Raw genomic sequence first — 22,902 nt, 5'->3', positions numbered from 1 at the left:
ACACCCCTTCTGAAGAGCTCATGGCGTGTTTGAGCCCTAAAACCTATTGAAATATAGAGGAGTTATTCCTGACCTGTAAGGACAGAGTGAGAAAGCTTGTTTAAGCCTTATGATTATGTTCCACGGCGCTGCTGTTTAACAATCCCTCCTCCAAGGGGACCACACTTATTTTCTCCCCAGGCTATACTGTCATTTAGATGCATAATCTCAGTTTTATTTTAAAAATTTTTTAAATGTTTATTTATTTTTGAGAGACAGAGAGAGAGAGAAATAGGGAGAGCATGCAAAAGTGGGGAGGGGAGCAGGCAGAGAGAGGGGAACAGAGGATCAGAAGCAGGCTCTGCACTGATAGCAGTGAGTCTGATGCAGGCAGGGCTCAAACTCATGGACCATGAGATCATGACCTGAGCCAAAGTCGGCCGCTTAACTGACTGAGCCACCAAGGTGCCCCTCAGTTTTATTTTTTAAATGGTATTCAGGGTTGTTTCTTATATCAAGGTTTTATTTTCCTCTAGTGCAATACTGCCTCCCCCCCAACACACACAGCTTCCAATCTTAGAGGAAACCCCAGATTCCAGATCACCCACTGGTGGGATGTTAAGGGCTATGTTTTAGCACAGAGAAATGAGCCTCTTACACAGGTTGAGAATGCAGGCATTGGAGACATACAGTCTGTGTTTGGATCTCTGCCCTATCATATCACTTACACTCTGTGTGACCTTGTGAGGTCACTTAACTATAGGGCCGATTTCCTTGTTTGTGAAATGAAGATAATAATAGTAAATGCTTTGTAGAACTGATGAATGGATTAAATTATGAGAAGCACTTGCCACATTTTCTAGGACACAACAAGCATTCAAAAAAACCTTGAGGAATTCTTGTCGTTATAGTACGGTAGGAAGCATTGTAAATTTTATTTCACTACAGTGTCTCTCATCTGACTTCTCTTTGGCTAACTCAGGGCCTCTCAGCTACAGGTACCCCCCTAGAGCACATTTGGCAGTGTCTGGAGAACTTTTGGGTTGCCACAACTAGGGATTGCTACCGATGTCTAGTGTGCAAAGGCCAAGCATGCTGACAAACATCCCACAATGAACAGGACAGTCCCTCAAAAGGAATCATCCAGCCCCAAATGTTAACAGTGCTGAAGTTGAGAAACCCTGGAAACTAAACATTGTAGCTTTTATAATCTATTGAAACCATATAACAACTTTAGTTACTCTGATGTAGGAAAGTATTTTGCACAATTACCTGGGATCTAAAAAAGTCTAAAATGTGTTTCGAAGATAGAGCACCAATGATTAGCCTCGATAATTTCTGAGAATGTGCAGCCTTTCTTTTTTCCATGAGGGGACCGTTCATGACCGCAGTTTCTTACCTGACCACAATGATTGCTTAAGACCCACTATACCCTTGTCTGTCTGTTTGTTGCAAACTGTTCTACTGAGACTTTAATTTCTTAGCAGTTCAGGGGACCAAAAGATCAGTTTTCTTTAGACACCAGAGACACAACCCAGGTCCTACAGGCCTCCCTCACTTTCTTAGAATCCCATCTGAAAGATAACCAAAATTTAAGACTGTTCCTTATTCTACGTCTACTGGAGCATCTTAGCCAGGCAGTGTAAATGATAAGTACAGGAAATCTCAGACACCGCAAGGCGTTATGCAGCCCTCCTCTGTATTAAAAATGTTTGGTGGCCTCAGTGTAGACTTCATCTTGAATTTCTTGAGTGTTTTACTTGCCTTATCTTTTGATTATAAAATAGCTTTGTGTTTGGTTTGGTATTCTACTCAGGAAGCGTACTGGAATCATAAAATACCAGGGTCTTGAAAGTCCGGACTACTCTCCCCCAAGAATAAAATGTGCAATCAAAATAGCATAACATGCATATGAATCCAGAAGTATGTTCTTAAAGGATTGATGCTTAGCTTTTCTCATCTTCCTATCCACAAGTCCTTTATTCCTAATCTCCTGAAAACTAATAAATCATTGACTCAAGACAATCACAAATGGTATGTGGCATTTAAAAGCCACTATTTTTATGTTATGTAAAACTTTTAACACCATTTTTACTGTAACCATAATTAAGGAAGAATACTTCTTATCAGAGTTTGTGGTAAAGTGATTTTTCTAAGCTTTGTGTTCCTTCTTGCCCTGATACACAAACCAATCTCCACACGTGGCTTGCCTGCTTTCTAATGAGTGATCATCTTGTTACCTACATTACCTGAAACACAGAAAAGTGTTAGTGAGCTTAAAACAGTGGTCCTTGAGGCACCTGGGTGGTTCATTCTGTTAAGTGTCCGACTTCAGCTCAGGGCATGATCTCACGGTTGTGGGTTTAAGCTCCACATCGGGCTCTGTGCTGACAGCTCAGAGCCTGGATCCTGCTTTGGATTCTGTGTCCCCCACCCCCGCCCCTCCCCTGCTCACACTCTTTCTTTCTCAAAAATAAATAAACACAAGAAAGAAAAGAAAAGAAAAGAAAAGAAAAGAAAAGAAAAGAAAAGAAAAGAAAAGAAAAGAAAAAACGGTGGTTCATAACCTGAGATTTACCTGGGGAGATCTTTAAAATCCTGATGCCCTGACCACATCCCAAACTAATTAAACCAAAATCAATAGGAGGGGGATCCAGTCCTCGGAATTTTTTTAATTGCCCCAGGTGATTCCAATGAGCAGCCTAGGCTGAGAACCAGTGGTTTAAAAGAAAATCTATTAGGATGAGCAGAGGCAAAATACCGAAGTGAAATTAACATTACTGTCTTGACCTCTTTTCAGGTATTTAGGCATGGAGACCGAAGTCCCATTGAAACCTTTCCTAATGACCCCATCAAAGAATCCTCATGGCCACAAGGATTTGGCCAACTCACTCAGGTTGGTTGAATTTTTAGCTAAAGATTGCCGATAAGTCTTAAGGGAAATTAAACTGTGTGGGGTCTGTAATATATTGAAGCCATACAACTACTTTAGTTACTCAGATCTGGAGGAGTATTTTGCACAGTTGCTTAGGATCTAAAAAGTCTAAAATGTGTTTTGATTGTGGAAGGAGAGGCAATAATGTTTAATTTCAGTAATTTCTCATTATGACCAGATCACCCTAGTGACTAGTAACTGTAGGAAAATTGTATAAAATTGCCAGTTTTGATTTTTTTTTTTTTTTTTTTACCCTGTTTGGCTTTATTGAAGCATGAGAGCTGTGCATGGCCACAGATGAATACATGAACTTAAAGGTGCTGAAGAGAGCCAACAAATGCTTGGAGGCCAGCCCCCGTTTCTCAGCCTCCACCTGAGAAAGTAGAAAATAATCTTGTAGTCGATAAACTGAATCAGCAGGGTTAAGAAAACAGAATTCCTCTGCAAATGCCCATACCAGATTTGATTTTTTTTATCAGCTATGTGCACTGGGATTGAGCCTTCCTGATAAGTGGTCGGTTAAACATAGGGAGCCCTGCTCCCTGAAGAGCACCAAAGGAGAAGGTGAAGGGGAGGAAGACAAAGGCATCTGTAGTCACCACTCCAGTGCCCCACCCCCTTCCCTTGCAAGAGTGGATGGCGCCTGTTTGGGGCCACGAGACCGCAGGTGTTGCTTCTGTCCCGACCAAAGCAGTTTAAATACATTAAGAAAATCTCATAGAATGTTTAGAGTCAAAAATCTCTAAACAGGGGCGCCTGGGTGGCTCAGTCGGTTGGGCGTCTGACTTTGGCCCAGGTCACAATCTCGTGGTCCGTGAGTTCGAGCCCCGCGTCGGGCTCTGTGCTGACTGCTCAGAGCCTGGAGCCTGTTTCAGATTCTGTGTCTCCCTCTCTCTCTGACCCTCCCCCGTTGGTGCTCTGTCTCTCTCTGTCTCAAAAATAAATAAACGTTTAAAAAAAAATCTCTAAACATTTAACTGAACATTTAAACCAGTGGATCTCAGGGTGCCTGGGTGGCTCAGTTGGTTAGGCGTCTGACTTCAGCTCAGGTCATGATCTCATGGTTCGTGGATTCGAGCCCCATGTCAGGCTCTGTGCTGACAGCTCAGAGCCTGGAGCCTGCTTCAGATTCTGTGTCTCCCTCTCTCTCTGCCCCTCTCCTGCTTGTGCTCTCTGTCTCTCAAAAATAAATGTTAAAAAAAAAAAATTTTTTTAAACCAGTATACCTCAATAGTGGCTAAAAATTGAGGTTATTTGGAGAGCTTTAAAAAACATTGATGTCTGTCCGGGCGGTTCTTGTTTGATTCATCTAAGATGTGGCCTGGACGTTGGGATTTTGAGAAGCTCCTCAGTTGAGCATTTGACTCTAATGTGCAGCCAAGGCTGAGAATCACTTCCCTAACTCAACCATGTTGCTTCATAGAGGAGAAATCCCACTGAGGCTATTTGAGGTCAGTATCTTTTGGCTCCCAGGTCTGAGCTCCTCCCACCATAGCCTACCCAGCTTGCGGCTCCTTAAAAGAGAGAACGGTAGCAAAAACCCAGCACTAGTCCTTAATACCTGTGGCGGTGTGAAGAGTCCTGTTCCCTTGCTTGCTTTTCCAGTAAGACGATAAAATACTTTTAGACTGTGGGATCTGGATTCTCCTCTGGGTGTCTCTTGACTAGCCATCAGATTTTCCTAGAGCAGTGTTTCTCAAGCGCCAAGTGTAAATGTATCATCTTGTTAAAATGCAGGTTCTAATATTCAAAAGAAATGAAAACACTAATTCACAAAGATACCTGCACCCCCATGTTCATTGCAGCATTATTTACAATAGCCAAGACATGGAAACAACCTAAGTGTCCCTCAACAAATGAATGGATAAAGAAATATAGAGAGAGACATATATATCTATATATACACACACATACACATATGTATATATGATGGTATATATTATATATATGGAATATTTTTTAGCCTTAAAATTATTAGATCCTGGTGTTTGGGACAACATGGATGAACCCTGAGGGCATTGTGTAAAGTGATATAAGCCAGACAGAGGAAGACAAATACTGTATGATCTTATTTATATGTGGAATTTAAAAAAAAATTTAAAAACCAAACTCCTAGAAAAAGGGATCATATTTGTGTTACCAGAGGCAGGAAGTAGGGGGAGGGAGGTTGGGAAAAGGGGGATCAAAATGTACAAACTTCTAGTTACAAGGTAAATAAGTACTAGGGATATAATTTACAGCACAATGACTATGGGTAAAACTGCTCTATGATATTCTATGATATATAGGAAAGTTGTTAAGAGAGGAGACCCCGAAAGTTCCCATTACAAGGGAAAACAATTTGTTTTTCTTTTTTTTTTTTTTTGCTTTCTCTTTTTATTGTATCTGTATGAAATGCTAACTAAATTTATACCAGTGATCATTTCACATTGTATGTAAACCAAACCATTATGCTGCATACCTTAAGCTTATACAGTGATATGTGTCAATTGTATCTCAATGACACTTGGGGAAAAAATGCAGATTCTAATTCAGCCAGTCTGACCTGGGCCTAAGAGTCTTCATTTCTAACATACTCCAAGGTGATACCAATGGTGCTGGTACATGAAGTAGCAAGGTTCTAGAGCTCAAATTCCTCCCTTGGCCAGGCACTTCCAATCTACATAATGACCGAGTGATGGCTGTCTAGGTCACTGGCTCTCAAAGTGTGGTCTCCGGATGAGCAACATCACCATCACTTAAAACTTGTCATAAATGTTAGTTCTCTGGCCCTCCCCAACTGAACCAGAAACTATGGGGTTCAATTCTGGGAACCTTTGTCTTAATGAATCCTCCAGGTGATTCTGGGAATGCTGAGTTTGAAATCCCCTGCTCTGTAGAAGATGACTGTTTCTTCAAAATTCAGCTGTAAGTTAATGCAACAAATTAGGTCCAAAGTACCTGCTTCTTTAGCTACTCGCATCACCCAGGAAACTAGCAAAAATTAAAGCACACCTGACTCTTTTCACACCTGCTTCCTCATCCTAGGGAGGTGGTAATGATCATGGTATCTTGGAGTAGAAGCAAATGAACAAATGGGACCAAGCCGAGCTGTAGTGACCATATCCTCTCTGACTCCCGAGGCTCTGGTAAAACTTGGGATTAAAGATGGACTCGAATGCAGTGTTTCTCAAAGCATGGCACTCTACTACATGGACCTGAATCACTCGGGGCACTTGTTGAAATGCAGATTCCAGGGCCACCCCAGGATCTAATGAGCAGGAATCTCTGGGGGAAGTGCTGAGTCATCTGCATTTCAACAAGAACCCCTAGATAATTTTGCTTCTGATGCACAGTAATGCTTGAGGATCACTGAACTAAAGCAACACTCCTCAATGGTTATTGGCCATCAGAATCTTAGTAAGCTTGTTAAAAACAGGTTCCTGAGCTCCACACCCCCCCTCCCCCGAAGATTCTGGCCCAGTAGATCAAGGTGAGTCCTAAGAATTGGGTTTCTAACATACTCCCAAGTGATGCTAATACTGCTGATCCCCAGACCACATTTTGGGTAGGAGGCTCTAGTTTTTCATGAACCAGGCATAAATAAACTGTGCAGATAATAAATCATTACACCTAGAAGTTAAAAGTGATCTTCAGGGGCCCCTGGGTGGCTCAGTTGGTTGTGCATCCGACTTTGGCTCAGGTCATGATCTCGCAGTTCCCGAGTTCAAAGCCCCGCATCAGGCTCACTGCTGTCAGCTCAGAGCCCACTTCAGATCCTCTGTTCCTACCCCTCCGTCTCTCTCTCTGCATGTCCCCCGCTTGAACTATCTCAAAAAATAAATGCAACAATGAGAAAAAAGTGATCTTCAGATTCATCAAGTCCAACTTCTTACCAGATGGTTGAATTTCTTCCACAAAACCTTCACCAAGTGGTCAACCAGCTCTCTTGAATGTTCTACAACAAAGATGAGCCAGTAATGTTCTACCGCACCAGAGATGAACCATTTATTTAAATCAGATCAATCACCAGCTATTAAGTGTTCAAGGCTCTATGTTAAGTGCTAATGAAGGTGAATGAGTTTTCTCCAGAAGTCATGGCTAAAGATTACAACTCTCTTTTCTTGTTTTCATTTAAAAATATGTTGTTGTTGTTGAACTATTGAAGTGCACCATTATTTACTCTGCTCATTCAGTGAGGAGAGATGAGACTCACACATAAGATTCCAGAATTTACTTTCACTGATTTTTGCTTTTATTTGTTCTCATAGCTGGGCATGGAACAGCATTATGAACTTGGACGGTATATAAGGCAAAGATATAGAAAATTTTTGAATGAGTCCTACAAACGTGAACAGGTAAGTTGGGGATCCAAGAGTGGAAACGTTTTTCCTTGATAGGATGTAACATAATGGTGCATTTGTGAAAGTATTTTACCTGTTTTCCAAGGAACTTATACAATTCAGAGATCTTATTTACAAATATACTCCTCTTTATACAAATATTTTATCCCTAAAAAATTTATGAATATGAATAAGTTCAAAAATTTATGGATAACTATTGGCAAATACTTTGGCCTGGCAAGTAGCCACCACTTAATTAATCTCTTTTGTCAATTCAGCTATTGACATACCACCTGGCATTCTCATCATACTGTCTCTATCTCCATAGATACTACGATCATGATGCTAATGTTTTGGTGTGAGGGTCCTGGCCTTTCTCAAAAGTACTCTTCACTCCACGGTGGAAAACCCACAGTTCCAATTGGTTGGATTCTCCTTTGATTTTCCCCACTGTAGGTTTACATTCAAAGCACGGACGTTGACCGGACTTTGATGAGTGCTATGACAAACCTTGCAGGCCTATTTCCCCCAGAGGGTATCAGCATCTGGAATCCCAGCCTACCATGGCAGCCCATCCCGGTGCACACAATCTCTCTTTCTGAAGATCGGGTCAGTATTCTGGGATAACCAGGACATCCCCTGGGGCTGAGGAGGAGGAAGGCAGGTTGTCCAGTACTTGTGGGCTTGGAGGTCTGGACACTGCTTGGTCTGTGCGATCTCAATCCTTTTCTAATAAAGGTGCAAGGGACAAAGTAGGACACAGAAAGCCCCAGACAATAGAGAGTAGGAACAGAATCTCAGCTTGGATCTTTATCATCGACTTGTTGTGCTACTCTTTCACCGAATGGCAGTTCATCCCTTTCCATCTTCACACACACACATGCACACACACGGGTTCCCCTTGTTCTACCTTCAATTCCCAGGCTTTTGGCGCCCCGCATAGGGTTCTCTTTCTTCCAGAACATCCTAAGACCTCTCTCCCTACAAAACACCCATCCCCACATGAAACTCTCATTCTGAGGTAGGGGAAAAAAGAAAGATTTGAGTACATAGTTAGTGACTAGCACTTTATATGTGTCATCATATTACCTTTTGTAACAATCTTGAATGGACAATATTAGTGTTCTCCTTTTATATCCAGGGATATAAGTACTCAGAGAAATAAATAAAATGGGCTCAATGCCACAAAGCTGGTAAACATCGCAACTGGGACTAGAACCAGGCCTGGGTCATTCCAGAGCAATTTCCTTCCCTGTAAAATAGTGGTTCTCAAAGTTATTATGTTAGAATTACCCGAGAATGTTTTAAATGCTGGCACCTAGGGCACTCTCCGCAACAAATCAGAATATCTGAGGCTGGGATGCAGATATGAGTACTTTTAAAATAATCTCCCTAGATGTTTCCAGTGGACAGCTGAGTGTGAGAACCAGTACCATAAACCAAGCTGCCTGAATGAGGCTATATAAGAGAAGCTCTCAAATTTATTCGCACTGCATAGGAGGGACCAAGAACTCTTTAACATTTTCAGAGGAATTGCTGTATTTTAATAGTATTAAGTACATCTAACTAATCTCCCAGATGCGTGATTTAAGACTAGATGAAGGAAATAGTTTGGGACAAGGAATCCATCCTGATTCCCCTGCAGTCACATTGTAAGCATGACCATGTCATTTCTCTGTAGCTGGGGCTTAGCACAACTTCTGCACCCGGATTGTTGCCCAGAGACCCCCTAGGGCAGGCCACTGTCCTCTTTGCCCTGCCAGTACTCCTAGCTATTTGACTGAACTGTTGCATCTAATGACGTAAGAATATTTCCCAAATACTTTGTAGAAACAGCCTGAGCCTGTCAACCTCACTCCAGGTAACTCTACTTTAACCAGTCGTTCTGATGTTTCCTGAAAAGATAGGATGATTTATTTGTACCTCTTTTTCTTCAACAGAATCAGGAGTAAAATATTATGATGATCAGTGTTCTTAGGAGTTGGTGAATATTGTCTTCCAAAAAGAAAAAAAAAATCACATTTGCCACAGCCTTTTCTGCAAAGATAGACACTGGACAGCAGAACCAAATTTAGCCGGTGCAGACCAAGGTAGCTGTTTAACCCTTAATCCTGAAAGCTAGTAATTAAATTATGTGGTAAAGAGAATATAGGAGCTATTAGAAGAGGAAAAGAGAAACAAGGAGAGCGAGGGAGAGAGAAGCAAGCGAGATTATCATGGCTTCCAGCTACGTGTTAAGATGAAAACAGTTCTAACATCAGCTAAGAAATCTGACAAAATCAATCAACACACAGTTATTCCCAGAGCTGTGCTAAGTGCCAAAGAGAAATATAAGGCCAGGTTCCTTCCCTAATTTATCATCCACTTGATTACAAAAGACTCACATGTGTGACACGTGCAGACCACAATACAAGTGGTGGGTTGATGATCCAAGTGTAAGCTGCCCGTGCTGGAGGAGCCCAGAGAAACACACACATGGAGCTGCCACAGGGCAGCCCGTAATGACAGAGTCTTCGTGGAGGGAGTGAGAGCTCACACCAGACCTTGGAGGAAGGAAGGAAAGGAGAAGAAAGCAGCCCCAAAACATGGCAGTGGGTGAATATACAGAGGGCTTGCCCTTCTGTGTCCAGAGTTCGTATTTAGAAAGAATGAAATGTCTGAATATATTGGACACAGATTAAAGAATCCAAATTGAATAGCCAGGGGGAATCTTGGGACTAAGTGTCAGTGTGATATAGGAGGGCTGCATTAGGGGCGCCTGGGTGGCTCCATCAGTTAAGCGTCTGACTCTTGATTTCAGCTCAGCTCATCATCTCATGGTTCATGAGATCAAGCCCCATGTCGGGCTTTGCGCTGACAGCATGGAGCCTGTTTGGGATCCTCTCTCTCTACCCCTCCCCACTGCCCCCTCCCCCCCCCCAAATAAGTAAACTGAAAAAAAAAGAAGGAAGGCTGCATTTAAAGCTGGAGAAACCTAGGTCTGAGAACCAACTACCATTTCAACTACCTCAAGTCACCCCCCTGCCTCAGTGTCCTTTTCTATAATGTGGTAACAACAGCACCCACCTAACTACTTCATGACGATTCGTGAAAACCCAGTTGGTTAAGAAATGAAAAATTTTGGGGTGCCTGGGTGGCTCGGTCGGTTAAGTGTCCGACTTCGGCTCAGGTCATGATCTCATGGTCCGTGAGTTCGAGCCCTGCATCAGGCTCTGTGCTGACCGCTCAGAGCCTGGAGACTGTTTCAGATTCTGTGTCTCCCTCTCTCTGCCCCTCCCCTGTTCATGCTCTGTCTCTCTCTGTCTCAAAAATAAATAAATGTTAAAAATTAAAAAAAAAAAAAAAGAAATGAAAAATTTTGTTAATTGCAAAATGCTGGTCAGATGTTTAGGTGATTATCCCACTTATTTTCAGCCTCTTTCATTTCCATATGTGGGATGAGAAAACTAAAGACTAGGAAGGTTGAGTAATTCATTGAAACCTAGACCTTTAAATGAACAGTCCTGTCCCTTTTCCCTTCGCAGTGTCTTCCCTTTTCGTTCTGTGGAAAAATTGGAAAGCCATGCAGGGAAATGAAGATGTAAAGCAGCAGACATAAAAGAAACATGTGCACGTTCATTCTTCAGTACCGTGCACACATGATAAGTGGTGGTCTGAGGCATCTGTCTGACAGTGGTTGGGAAGCAAAGAATACTGGAGCATCTGAGAATATCTGGGGAAGCAATTCAGCAATGAGGGGAGGAAGGTCTGAAATTAGATGCTAAAGACATTAGAGGAAAGAAAGCAAAGTAAGACAAATGAGACAGAGTGAGGAAGCAAGTTATTAAGAAAACAAGTTTCCTGAGTAGCTACTCATATGCCAGGCTCTGTTCGAGGCATTGCCAACACAGCAGTGAACAAGAGAGACAAGATCTTGACTGTCCTCGAGTTTGTATTTTATAGGAAACAGATGATAAAGAAGTAAAAAATAGTAACGATTTCAAATGGCGATGAGGTCTTTGAAGGAGATAAAGCAAGAAAGAATGGCTAGAAGAGGCTGGTGAGAGTCACCGGGGGCACAGTCTCAGGCAGGGGACCGTCTGCAGCGCCCCCAAGCCTGTGAGCTCAGGGGATAGTAAGGAGGCCGACAGTGTTGCTGGAGAGGAGTGGGTGAAGGGGCAGTAGCAGGAAAGCAGGGCAACGAGATCTCTGGAGTTAGCTGAGTTTGGATTCTAGCAAGTAAGATGAAAGCCAGTGAAGGTTATAAACTGCAGAATGGTGCGGTCTGATTGATGTTTTGGAAAGATTTGTGTTTATAAAAATGAAACGCGAGGGACACCTGGGGTGGCTCAGTCAGTTAAATGTCTAACTCTTGGTTTCGGCTCAGGTTGTGAAATCATAGTTTCATGAGTTCGAGCCCTACATCGGGCTCTGTGCTGTCAGTGCAGAGCCTGCTTGCGGTTCTCGCTCGCTCGCTTTCTACCCCTCCTCCGCCCATGCTGTCTCTGTCTCTCTCAGAGATAGATAGATAGATAGATAGATAGATAGATAGATAGATAGATGATGTGAAAAGGATTAGGGTAACTGCAGTGTGGAGAATGAATTGTGAAGGTAGAAAGAGTGGATGCCTACTGACCAAATAGCAGGCCCTTGCATTAGTTGAAACACAGGTTACAGTGGTTTGGACTGGGAGGGAACAATGAATAAAATGAAGAGGGATCTATTTTGGATATATTTTGAAAGTAAACAAACAACTGAGTAGTCTATGAAATAGGATGATAAATGTTACCATTGCAAAAGCAAGGAGATTACAGAAGTAAAATGGTTAAAAATGAAGTTGAGTTCAGTTTTGTACATGTTAAACTTGAAGAGAAAGAAACATCCAAGCAGTGATGTCCACTGAAGGCTGGAAATACGAGACCAGCCACAAATGAAAAGTCAGAGCAGCAAAATAAGCTGAAGAGTCACCAACCTGTAGGTTATATTAAGACTACAAAAGATTGTTGAATTTAAACTCATCCCTTTGTCCTCATAATGGGTTTTTAAATGTATTTTTCTACATATTTAGTATATGCCCTTATTTTAACAGCCTGCAAACTTGCAAGAATCCAAGTCAATGAATGGTTAATCAATCTCTTAAGATTCTTTCCAGAACCTCTTATTCATTTCTCCATACTTATGTGGGGTGGGGGGGGAGGGTGCACATACATGTGCAATTTGTGCTAGAAATGAAAGAGGTCCAGTAGGAAGGAAGATAATCGTATCAACATGGAAAACCAGGAAGTGTGACTCTTTTACCAATGATATAGTCCTACTTAGGCAAATTCATGAAAGAAGAAAAAAAAAGCTTTTCAGTTCTGGGTACATATCCTACTCTTTAAGACCTACAGGCCATTTATCTCCTTTTCCTCAATTTTAGAATTTCCTTTCAGCTAGAAACACATTTTAATCTTTTATTCAGGTTGCTTTGTACCTAATGAGGCTTAAAATATGTCTACTGCTTCTTTAGTGAAAAGTTCTTCCAACAAAGAATTTATGATTTTTCTTTTGTCCTCAGTTGCTGTACCTGCCTTTCGGGGACTGCCCTCGGTTTAAAGAACTTAAGGATGAGACTCTCAAATCAGAGGAATTCCAGAAGAGGCTGCATCCTTATAAGGTTAAAAAATGGTGTCATTTAGTGGTGTGCAGGAGTGAAAGGGCCAAAGACAAAGGATGAAACTCCAGCTTCTTAAACATGTGGGAGGAATATGTCTGCCAGTGGCTGGTTATAGCAATGGGTTAAAATGTTTAGTGAAATTCAGTCATCTCTACCCGGTCCCCTTCCCTGTGTGAGACCACAAGCTAATAACGAAGCCAGTCCCTTTCTAATCCTATACCCGTGTGTCTGAAGGAGCCAGACGAAAGTGCATAGCCAGGTCAGAATAAATGCAAGTCTAAAATGAACTGCCTTATTGAGGTTGAGGGGTTGGGACCATTTATCTTCAAACATAAAGGATAATCTTTTTTATTTTATGTTTCCACTTTGCAAAATACCCCTTTTTAATACTATGCAAAAGATAGATATAATGCTTCATACTTTTAAAAATATTTTGGGGGCACCTGGGTGGTTTAGTTGGTTAAACATCCGACTTCAGCTCAGGTCATGATCTCATGGTTTGTGGGTTCAAGCCCCGCATCGGTCTCTGTGCTGACAGCTCAGAGCTTTGCATTCTATGTCTCACTCTCTCCTTGCCCCTTCCCCACTTGTGCTCTGTCTCTCTCTGTCTCTCAAAACTAAATAAATGTTAAAAAGTATTTTTTAAGAAAAAATAATATTTTGAATCTCTAATACATTAAATACAGTGGAAAGTCTCTTAAAGACCCCACAGGTAATTGCTGGCAGTATTTCTTATAAAGTCTTGCAGTTTCTTTATGCATATGCAAATAAATATGAATATATTTTGGTGGTTTCCTCTTTGCTACACAAAAGTGGTATACTATATTCACAAGGTTGGACACTTTGGGTTTTTTTCAATTAACAATAGATTTTAGAAATATTTCTATATGTGTTCATAAAGAGTTTCCTCATTTTTTTATAACTGCATTTGAATTCATGGACCTCCCATACTTTCTCTAACCAGTTCATATTGATAGACAAGTGAGTCATTTCCAGTCATTTACCGTCTGTATGAGTATCTTGTGCATCTAAATCATTTCGCAAGAATATCTGTGGAATAGTATCCCAGAAGTAGAAAATCTGGGGCAATTGGAAATATTATCAAAATATCCTCCAAAGTGATTATACTAATGGCTACCCCTATCAACAATGCACAAGATTGCCTGTTTCTCTATAGCCTTGCCAACAATGTGTAGACAACTTTGAGGAGATTTGCCAATCTGTATGTTAAAAAATGTTATCATTAGAAGCATCCCCTCTAAAGTCAGGAACAAGACAAGGAAGCCCAGTACCATCATCATTATAGAGCATTGTGCTATAGTACTTTTCTCTTATGATGAGTGAACTTTGGATATCTTTATCTAGTTAAATGTCTTTTGTATTTCTTGTTGTCTTCATATCCCTTTACCATTTATCCTTTGAGTTATTGCTTTTCTCTTTTCTATAAATTTTAGGAGCTTTCTCCCTGTATTTTGACATTTTTTTCCTGTTCCATAAAGGGTGTTATTTCTATTGTTTGCCTATTGACGTTGTTTACAGTGTTTTTGCTAGAGCATAGTCTTAAGTGTGCTGATGCGTTCATATATGGTTTGTATATTTGTAGTCCTATTTAGAAAAGTTTTTCCCACTCCTAGGTAATAAAGGAAGTCTTCAATGTTTTCTTCTAATTCCACTCTATCATACATTTACATAGTGGACCCATTTATAGTTTATGCTGGTGTGAGCTGCGAAATTTGTAAACTGCTTAAGTTTTTCCATATTTCCCTAATCACCCTGTCACTATTTATTGAACAGTTCCTCTTTTTCCCACCTTTTTCTTATTATATATATTAAAATTCCCCAGTGTATGTGGTCTGTAGCTGGAATTTTTATTCAATTACTTTTACGTTTCATTAGCCAAAACTACGCTGTTACACTTAGTAACATTTATACAGGCTTTAATATCTAAAAGGCTTGTCACCCTTCACTCTCTACTTTTCTGGTTTTTCATGACTATGTTTTTATTTTCTTTGTGAACTTTAGAGTCCACTTGTCTGAGTTCCAAAACCACTTTTTTTTTTTCACTTTTTAGTGTTTTTATTGGAGTCAGATTAAATTTATATATTAACTCGGAGAATTTGCAATTCTATGATATTGAGTCTTCCTTTCTAAGAACATGGTACATGTTCCTATTTGTTCTCATCTTCAAGATTTTTTTTTCAAGTCTATTTATTTATTTTGAGAGAGAGAGCATGCGCGGGAGGGGCAGAGATGAGAGAGAGAAAGAATCCCAAGCAGTCTCTGCACTATCAGCATCAGGAGCCTGATGCAGGGATCGAACCCATTAACCTGTGAGCCAAAATCAAGAGTTGGATGCTTAGCCAACTGAGCCACCCAGGCGCCCCTTATCTTTAGGAATTTTTTAAGGTTTTCTTCATTTAAATCTTTACATTTATGGTTAAGTTTGCTCCAGGCTTATAACATCTGGAAACAAATATGGCTTATCTCTATTTTTCCAATATTTATGCCTCTGATTTCTTGTGCATATTTGCACTGGCCAATACTTAAAGTACGGTATGACATAATAGTATTTGCAGAGGACATCTTTGTCTTATTTTTTATCTATTAAGCATGTTGGCTTTAGGACCAAATAAAGATATTTGTATCAAGTTAAGGAATTAGCTATCTTTCCTATTTTGTTGATTGTTTTTAGTCAATAGTGGTGTTTAATTTTTTGAAAAGTCTTTTTAACATTATTTAAATATAATTAAGTTATTTTACCCCTTGGATCAATTACTAAGATTAATTATTTTCATAGATTTGCTACTATTGAGTCATCTTTAACATGTCTAGAATCAAGCCCTTTCTTTGGATATTGAATTATTTGTTAATATGTTACTTAGACCTTTTGTTTACATATTCAAAGCACCATTGGACTATAGTTTTCTGGCCAGTCTTTTGTCAGTGTCAGTGTTGCACTTACTCAGAAAAATGTTTTGGAAGTTTTTTCTTTTTTTCTTTTTCCACACTCTATAACAGTTAAAACAGCATTAGAATAACTTACTCTTGAAAATCTTGGTAGAATTCCTCTGTAAAGTTATCTGGCCCCAGAGCTGTTACTTGGTTTGGTTTCATTTCGTTTAGAGGGGTGATCTTTAATAATTAATTTATTTTAAGAAGATTTGTTTAGGTTAATATTGGCAAATTATATTTTCCTAGAAAATTTATCCACCATATAATATCTTTCAAAAGGATTCCCAGAAATTGCTGCCAAATCCATCAGGCAGGTAGCTGAACAGTAGGTGTCATTATCATGGCAATACAAGAATAATCCAGAATCTAGAGAAACGTGTGCATCCCTCCCAAATTTGATTGATCGCCAGATATCAGGTCCAGTTTCTGCTGTATATTCCTGAGGTGTGTTGGCCTAAGACCTGCTTCCCCTTCCCACCTTGACCAGTCATTTGTATATGTGAGTTATACTTCACCTATTTCCAAAAAAACATTTGAGGTACTACACTTGGCCTGGTTCCAAGACAAACCAGGAGCACGTGGCAGTAAGCCAGCATGTGCCCACATTTGAATGTAATCATTAAAACTAATCAATTAGTGGGGTGCCTGGGTGGCTCAGTTGGTTGGGCGACCGAGTTCAGCTCAGGTCATGATCTCACAGTTAGTGAGTTCAAGCCCCGCATCGGGCTCTGTGCGGACAGCTCAGAGCCTGGAGCTGCTTCGGATTCTGTGTCTCCCTCTCTCTCTGTCCCTCTCCCCCTCACGCTCTGTGTCTCTCTGTCTCTCAATAATAAATAAATGTTAAAAAAATTTTTTTTTTAAGTAATCAATTAGTGTTCGTAAAATTCTTCAGGTTTGTATTACCACAGCCAATATTCCAGGTTCACTTTCATGTGAAGAACGGCACAGCTCTCAATGGGGGCAAATTTGCCCCACAGGGAACATTGGGAATGTTTGGAGACACTATGGGTTGTCACAGCTGAGGGATGAGGGATGATGCCATGCTGTTCATCTGGTAGATACAGGTCAGGGAGACAGCCAAATGTCCTACAAAACATAGGGCATTCCCCACAACAAAATTAGCCCCAAATATTCATAATGCTGAAATTAAGAGTCTCTAATGTAGATATGTTTTCTCCCTCTGTGTGTGTTTCAGGATTTTATAGAAACCTTGCCAACATTTACAGGATACCATACCCGGGACCTTTTTGGAATGTGGACTAAAGTCTATGACCCTTTATTTTGTGAGGTAAAAGAAAAATTATCAAAGATTAACCTGCAATCTGATTTTATGACCCCTGCCTATTTTGAGACAGATGAATACATTTCTTTCACTTTTTGGCAGATATGTTACTTATGCTTCCTTTGACATTGAAACATAATTCAAGACTTCTTTATATGAACTTAAAAATTCTGACTTTTTCTCTCCATTATTTGTGTTTTCACCCTTTAGAAAATTGCACGCAAAATTGCTTTTCTTCTGTGCCTTGGCGTGTACTTATTTTTCAGTCACTCAGGAATGCTGGGCTCCTGTCATGGATTTTAATGAAAGCAGCAATGTTATTGAATAGACAGGGGAAAAAAGGCACCTCATTTCTGGATATAGAAATAAGCAAGCCAACTTGAAACCAGGTTATTGAAATTGGTTTATCGGGAATCTCTTCCTTGCGGTACAATGCATACGAAATAAACTCTGTAGCTGGATCAATGACCTTTGAGGTTTTCAAGCCTACATGGTATTTTTCACTCACTATGCACCACCTACTGGTCCAAAGGGGTACTCTATAATCCTATTTTCCCTACCAGGCTCCCTGAATCCTGGAGCAAAATTCTGACCACCCACACGATTTACAGCCACCTCTGATCTTGAGGCCATCATGAATGTCTGGGGACAGCAATTACTTTCATAGTTCATCTTAGTAACAAATGACACAGTTTGCCCCCTTTCATGATCGAGTTCATTGCCTAAAAGTATACACGACTCTCCCAATATTTTCACTTTATCATTAGCCCCTGTTTCAAGGAAGATTTGTTAGCTTTACAAAAGACTCCTTAGTGGGGACAAGAGCCCCCACATTTTGGTTCAAGTCTTGATTTCTTTTCTTTCTTCCTTACCCTGGGTTGATTTGAGCTGTTCCATAATGTGGGTGTGGTGCGTGGTTTCCTTTTCTCCTCCCTCCCACTTATTTCCTCTCTGGGCCACTCCACTTTGATCTCCTCTTTCAAGAATTCTCTGTCTCTCTGTCTCTCCTGTTTCAAATCTGGGGGAGTCTTAGTCAATTTTTCATAGCAAGTAATAAATATTGGCACAAAGCCTTTACCCACCATGCTATACAGCTTGTTCATCCGTTTAAAAAGTTTCACAAAGAGTCTACTGTATATACAGTGCACTTTCTCGGGAGTCAGTGAAGTGGAGCTAATGGGAGTGGGGGTCTGGTACTGAAGGTTCCAGAAATATATTGCCTCTCCCGGCTATCCTCTCAGGACGTTCATTCAGCTTTGAGGAAAACATCATCAAACCCTGTCAGTGTCACCTTCCCCACAGGTTAATAGATTTCTAAACCTTTCATAAAGGAATGAGGTACATTTTTACCCTATCTCACCCTTACTTTGCAAAATAGGAATCATCCTTTGGACCCACAGTTAAGCCAAAAGCTATGGACTGAGTAGGAAGGGGCAAATTAGTCCCTGTGAATTTTTCTTCTGAAAATTAATACCACTACTTATCACAAAGGAAAGGTTTCCTAGAGACAAATGTCAGGACAAGAAAGCCTAGACCCAGGAGTTCTTGTGGTGGAAAGAGGACAAAAAAGTTAACAAATAAAAATACACATTTTCTTCCCTTTTTCTCTGCTACAGAGTGTTCACAATTTCACTTTACCCTCCTGGGCCACAGAGGACACCATGACTAAGTTGAAAGAATTATCAGAATTGTCCATCCTGTCTGTCTATGGAATTCACAAGCAGAAAGAGAAATCTAGACTGCAGGGGGGTAAGTATATAAGAAAGTGAAAGGAGCATATTGGATTTGTGGTTGAGTGATATATACATATGTATTCGATAAACGTATGTATTCAAAAAGCTTAGGGCAAATAGTACCTGGTACATAATACACTGTCAATAAACATTATGTGTTTTTATACTCATTAACATTGCCCGCTCTGGGCCTTAGTTTTCCTATCTGGAAAATGGAAGCTTTGGGATAAAGGTAAATGATACTTTTCATCCTTTCAAACAATTAAGGCTTTTATTGTTGTTGTTTTAACTTTTTTAATGTTTATTTTTGAGAGAGAAAGAGCATGAGCAGGGGAGGGGCAGAGAGAGAGAGGGAGACACAGAATCCAAAGCAAGCTCCAGGCTCCAGCTGTCAGCACGGAGCCTGACACAGGGCTCGAACTCACGAACCATAAGATCATGACCTGAGCTGAAGCAGGGGCTTAACCAAATGAGCTACCCAGGTGCCTCAATGATTTTGTATCAGAGCTCCATGAAAAGCAATTGTGTCTGGTGGCCTATAGTATGAATTTTTCAAGGGGGAAGTATGACAAAAGGGGCCCATTTTCCCAAAATTCTTGGTGGTATCCACTGTTTAAGTTAATAAAACATATTTTTCAGGCTAATTGTGTCCTGTAGATTAACACATACTGCAACTGACAAGTTTATGACACAGCTTAAATGTTCCCATTGGGGGTGGAAGGTGTTTATTTCTCAGTGATGCCTCCTTTCAGCTGGATTTGGCCCTTCATTGTGTAGGACATCCTATCATAACAAAGGTAGACCAGGCAAGAGGATGCCAAATCCTTATAATCAGGATAGGTGGGTGGACGAAAAAAGCTAGGACCAGGCAGGATAGAGATACATGTGATGCTTCTGAGGGCTGTTGGGTGGCCAAGCTAAGATACCAAAGGAAGCGTCAGATTCAGGTGTTGTTAATATAGGCATTAAAAGTAAGGATGGAGAGGGGCGCCTGGGTGGTGCAGTCAGTTAAGCATCTGACTCTTGATCTTGGCTAAGGTCACGATCTCACAGTTTGTGAGTTCGAGCCCCATGTCGGGCTTTGGAATGATTGTATAGTCTGCTTGGGATTCTGTCTCTCCTTCTGTCTGCCCCTCCCCTGCTTGTTCTCGTTCTCTCTCTCTCTCTCTCTCTCTCTCTCTCTCTCAAAATAAATAAAAGTAAGGATGGAGAGTAAGATAGTCCATTATGGCAGGTTGACATAACAGTGAAGAAATTCTAAGCCACAGGATTAGAATTTCCAAGTCATATACGCTAGACAGTTTGAGAAAAAAAGGGCAATCACATCAAGACTCCAACCATTGCCAGACCCTATTCACTGGCGGGGTCAGGACAAGTTCAGCAGAGCCCCAGGAGAATACAGAGGCAAAGCATCCTGGTTGTTGGACCAGACTGGGCAGATGTTCATTCAGGGCTGGGTGTAGGGACAGAGACCAGGAAGCAACCCAATCTGATGTGCTAAACAGGAAAGGAGGCAGAGGGTGGAAGTTGGGCCTTGTTGACTACACATACACCGGGTCTTATTCCTGAACGACCAGGCCTTAGAAGTGTGACTCCATCCCAAGCCACATCAGATGGTAGAGACAGGGTTCTTGATTGAGGTCCCTCAACCTAGTCATGATGGGCTGAGGAATTTAGCCTCTCACTACTCAAAATGCAGTCCATGGGGCAGTGATCTCAGCCTCACCAAGCCTCTGGTTAGAAATGCAGAAATTTCAGGCCTCACCCCAGACCAGATGAATCAGAATCTGCATTATAATGAAATCCTGAGGTACCTCATAAAACATGAAAGTTCAGAAGCACTTCTCTAGATGCAAGAAACAGTGAAAAAATGGGCAGAGAAAGCCAGGCAGAAGTTGAGAATAGTTTAATAATAGATGTAGAACTCTGTACAGGAATAAAAAATGGGGGTTTTCCTCACAGCTTGTTCCTCTTCTTTTTTTCCTTTGACTACTAGAGATTGCATTTCAGGGAAATAACTTCCCCGCTCAGTCAGTTTCCCCATTTAGATTCTGTCTGTGAGAGTCTTTCCCTCAGGGGTTCTTTCCGTCTTGGACTTTGAAGACTGGTTTCTCTGTGAACGCACCTGCCCTGTTTTCTGGAGAAGTCCAGTATATTGATAAACCAGGGAATAGTTTCCTGAATGATTCCTACCAAAACCCAAGTTCAGCCTATTGTTTGGATCTGGCTAGGCAAGAGAGATTTGTCAACTGCGTGCTTGTTGAATGATGAAGCGGCTGAACACAATCCTGCAGGAAAAAAAACATATTGTCTAGGTGACAGAGTCACACAGGAACATCAGGACTTTGACTGGTATCTTCTGATCTTTGCCAAAACTTTTGTTCTACCAGTTGGTGTTAGGGATGATACAATTTGGTAATATGCACACTCCACCCACATTTTGCCACACACACACACACATACACACACACACACACACACACACACACACACACACACACACACCAAGAAAATCCCTAAGGTTCATTTAGGAATATATGGCTGGTCACATCTGTATTAATGTAAACCTCTTCTTGCTATAGACCACAGGTTAGTAAACTATAGCCTGCAAGCCAAATCCAGCCTGCTGCCTATTTTTTATAAATAAAATGTTACTGACACTCAGCCACACTCATTCATTTAGGTAGGACTATGGCTGTTTTGGGCTTCCACCCAAGAGTGAAGAGTTATGGCAGACCATATGGTCCACTGTCTGGTCCTTTGCAGAAAAAGTTTGCCAGCCCCTGCTGTAGCTCAAGAGTGTGGGAAGGGAAGTTTATGTCTTCCACTCAGTGATATTTTGTCTGGTTTATGCAGTTAATAAATGATGTAACAGGGAACGGAGAAGCTAGTGCACGCTACAGTGGAGTCTAGTGATTAAGACATGCTGGGTTCAGAGAAGTTCAGCCCCCCTGTGCACAAGTTGTGGAATCTTGGACAAGTTGCTGAGTGTCTCTGAACCTCAGTTTCCCCTCCTATAAAGCAAAACAATTGGCATGTCAGAGCCCGGGGATAACTATGGTAGTTACCCCTAGTTTCTTCTGGAGGCAAGGTGGACAATCACCTCAGAACCAAGAGCTGATATCATCTCCCATTATCAATGCTGAAGGCAGCTTCAAAGTTACCTGTTGCAGAGCAAGTTGCTGGTAGGTGATGGTGTTATCCCTAAAGGACTCTGAGAAAGCAACCTTCTCTGAAGCAGAGTGACGTAGACCCGTTGGAGAAGCAGCATCTAGCTTCTTCCGTTCCCAGTCAAGGGAGTCACAGCATCTACAGAAAGAACAGACCACCTCCCTTTGTAATTAGCCTTTTATTGTGCCTCTTGGTATATAGATGAATAAACAGTCTCTGTGTACTATTTTAAGAGATTTTCGAAGGCAGGAGTCTGATTCACCTAGCATAGTATCTGGCACATGGTACCTGCTCAGTGTGTGTTTGCTGAGTGGACCACAGAGTCCAGAATGACCTTCCATCTGTTAACATCAATGCCCTGCTCTTGACAAAAATGAACTGATCACTGGGAAGCCAGGAGAGTACACGTGTAGTAAAAAAAATGCCAGAGATATAAGGAGTCTTCAGGTGATGGTTGTGGAAGTTCCTGGGGCAGTATGTCCTCAAGACCATGCCTGGCACTCCAAGGTACCCCTCAGCCTTCAAGGACATGGAGACTGTGAGTTGTGTACCCGCCTTCATCACCTCAGGAGCAACAAACATGAAGGGCAAGAGCTCTCCTCTACTGAAGACAGATGGATTCCTTAGATGAAAGATGCGGACTGCCCCCTAATAGTGATACCCAGGGTAACCTGGAGTAATGGGCCACAGAAAACAGCCCATGACTTGTACAGACATCCAGAGAGCTGCTTTTTCCCACGGCCTCACACAGGTTTGACCAAGAGAACAGAAGCAAGAGGGGGAGACAGAATACGTGCCAGGCTATCGCATCACGGCTGCCCTGGAGAAGAGCACTCACTAAGAACTGTCTGAAAAATGCCATTTGCAATTCCTCTCAAGTTCCTCAACCTCCT

At 41.3% G+C, this 22,902-nt stretch overlaps 1 protein-coding gene across 3 annotated transcripts in view; it reads left to right on the top strand.

The window, feature by feature from the left end:
* The window catches only part of ACP3 (acid phosphatase 3), a 51,968-nt gene that overhangs the window by 4,871 nt on the left and 24,195 nt on the right, over nucleotides 1–22,902 (top strand). For all 3 annotated transcript variants that reach the window (XM_078432337.2, XM_078432339.2, XM_078432338.2), the window contains exons 2-7: nucleotides 2,780–2,875; nucleotides 7,165–7,251; nucleotides 7,693–7,845; nucleotides 12,773–12,871; nucleotides 17,019–17,111; nucleotides 18,722–18,854. In XM_078432337.2, the coding sequence (XP_078288463.2) occupies nucleotides 2,780–2,875; nucleotides 7,165–7,251; nucleotides 7,693–7,845; nucleotides 12,773–12,871; nucleotides 17,019–17,111; nucleotides 18,722–18,854 (661 nt within the window). The remainder of the gene's footprint in view (nucleotides 1–2,779; nucleotides 2,876–7,164; nucleotides 7,252–7,692; nucleotides 7,846–12,772; nucleotides 12,872–17,018; nucleotides 17,112–18,721; nucleotides 18,855–22,902) is intronic.

The sequence above is a fragment of the Panthera onca genome, chromosome C2 (assembly GCF_046562875.1).
Source record: "Panthera onca isolate mPanOnc1 chromosome C2, mPanOnc1 haplotype 2, whole genome shotgun sequence".
Classification (NCBI taxonomy): Eukaryota; Metazoa; Chordata; class Mammalia; order Carnivora; family Felidae; genus Panthera; species Panthera onca.
Note: the sequence above shows the minus strand (reverse complement) of the source record. Positions and strands in the feature narration are given on the sequence as shown.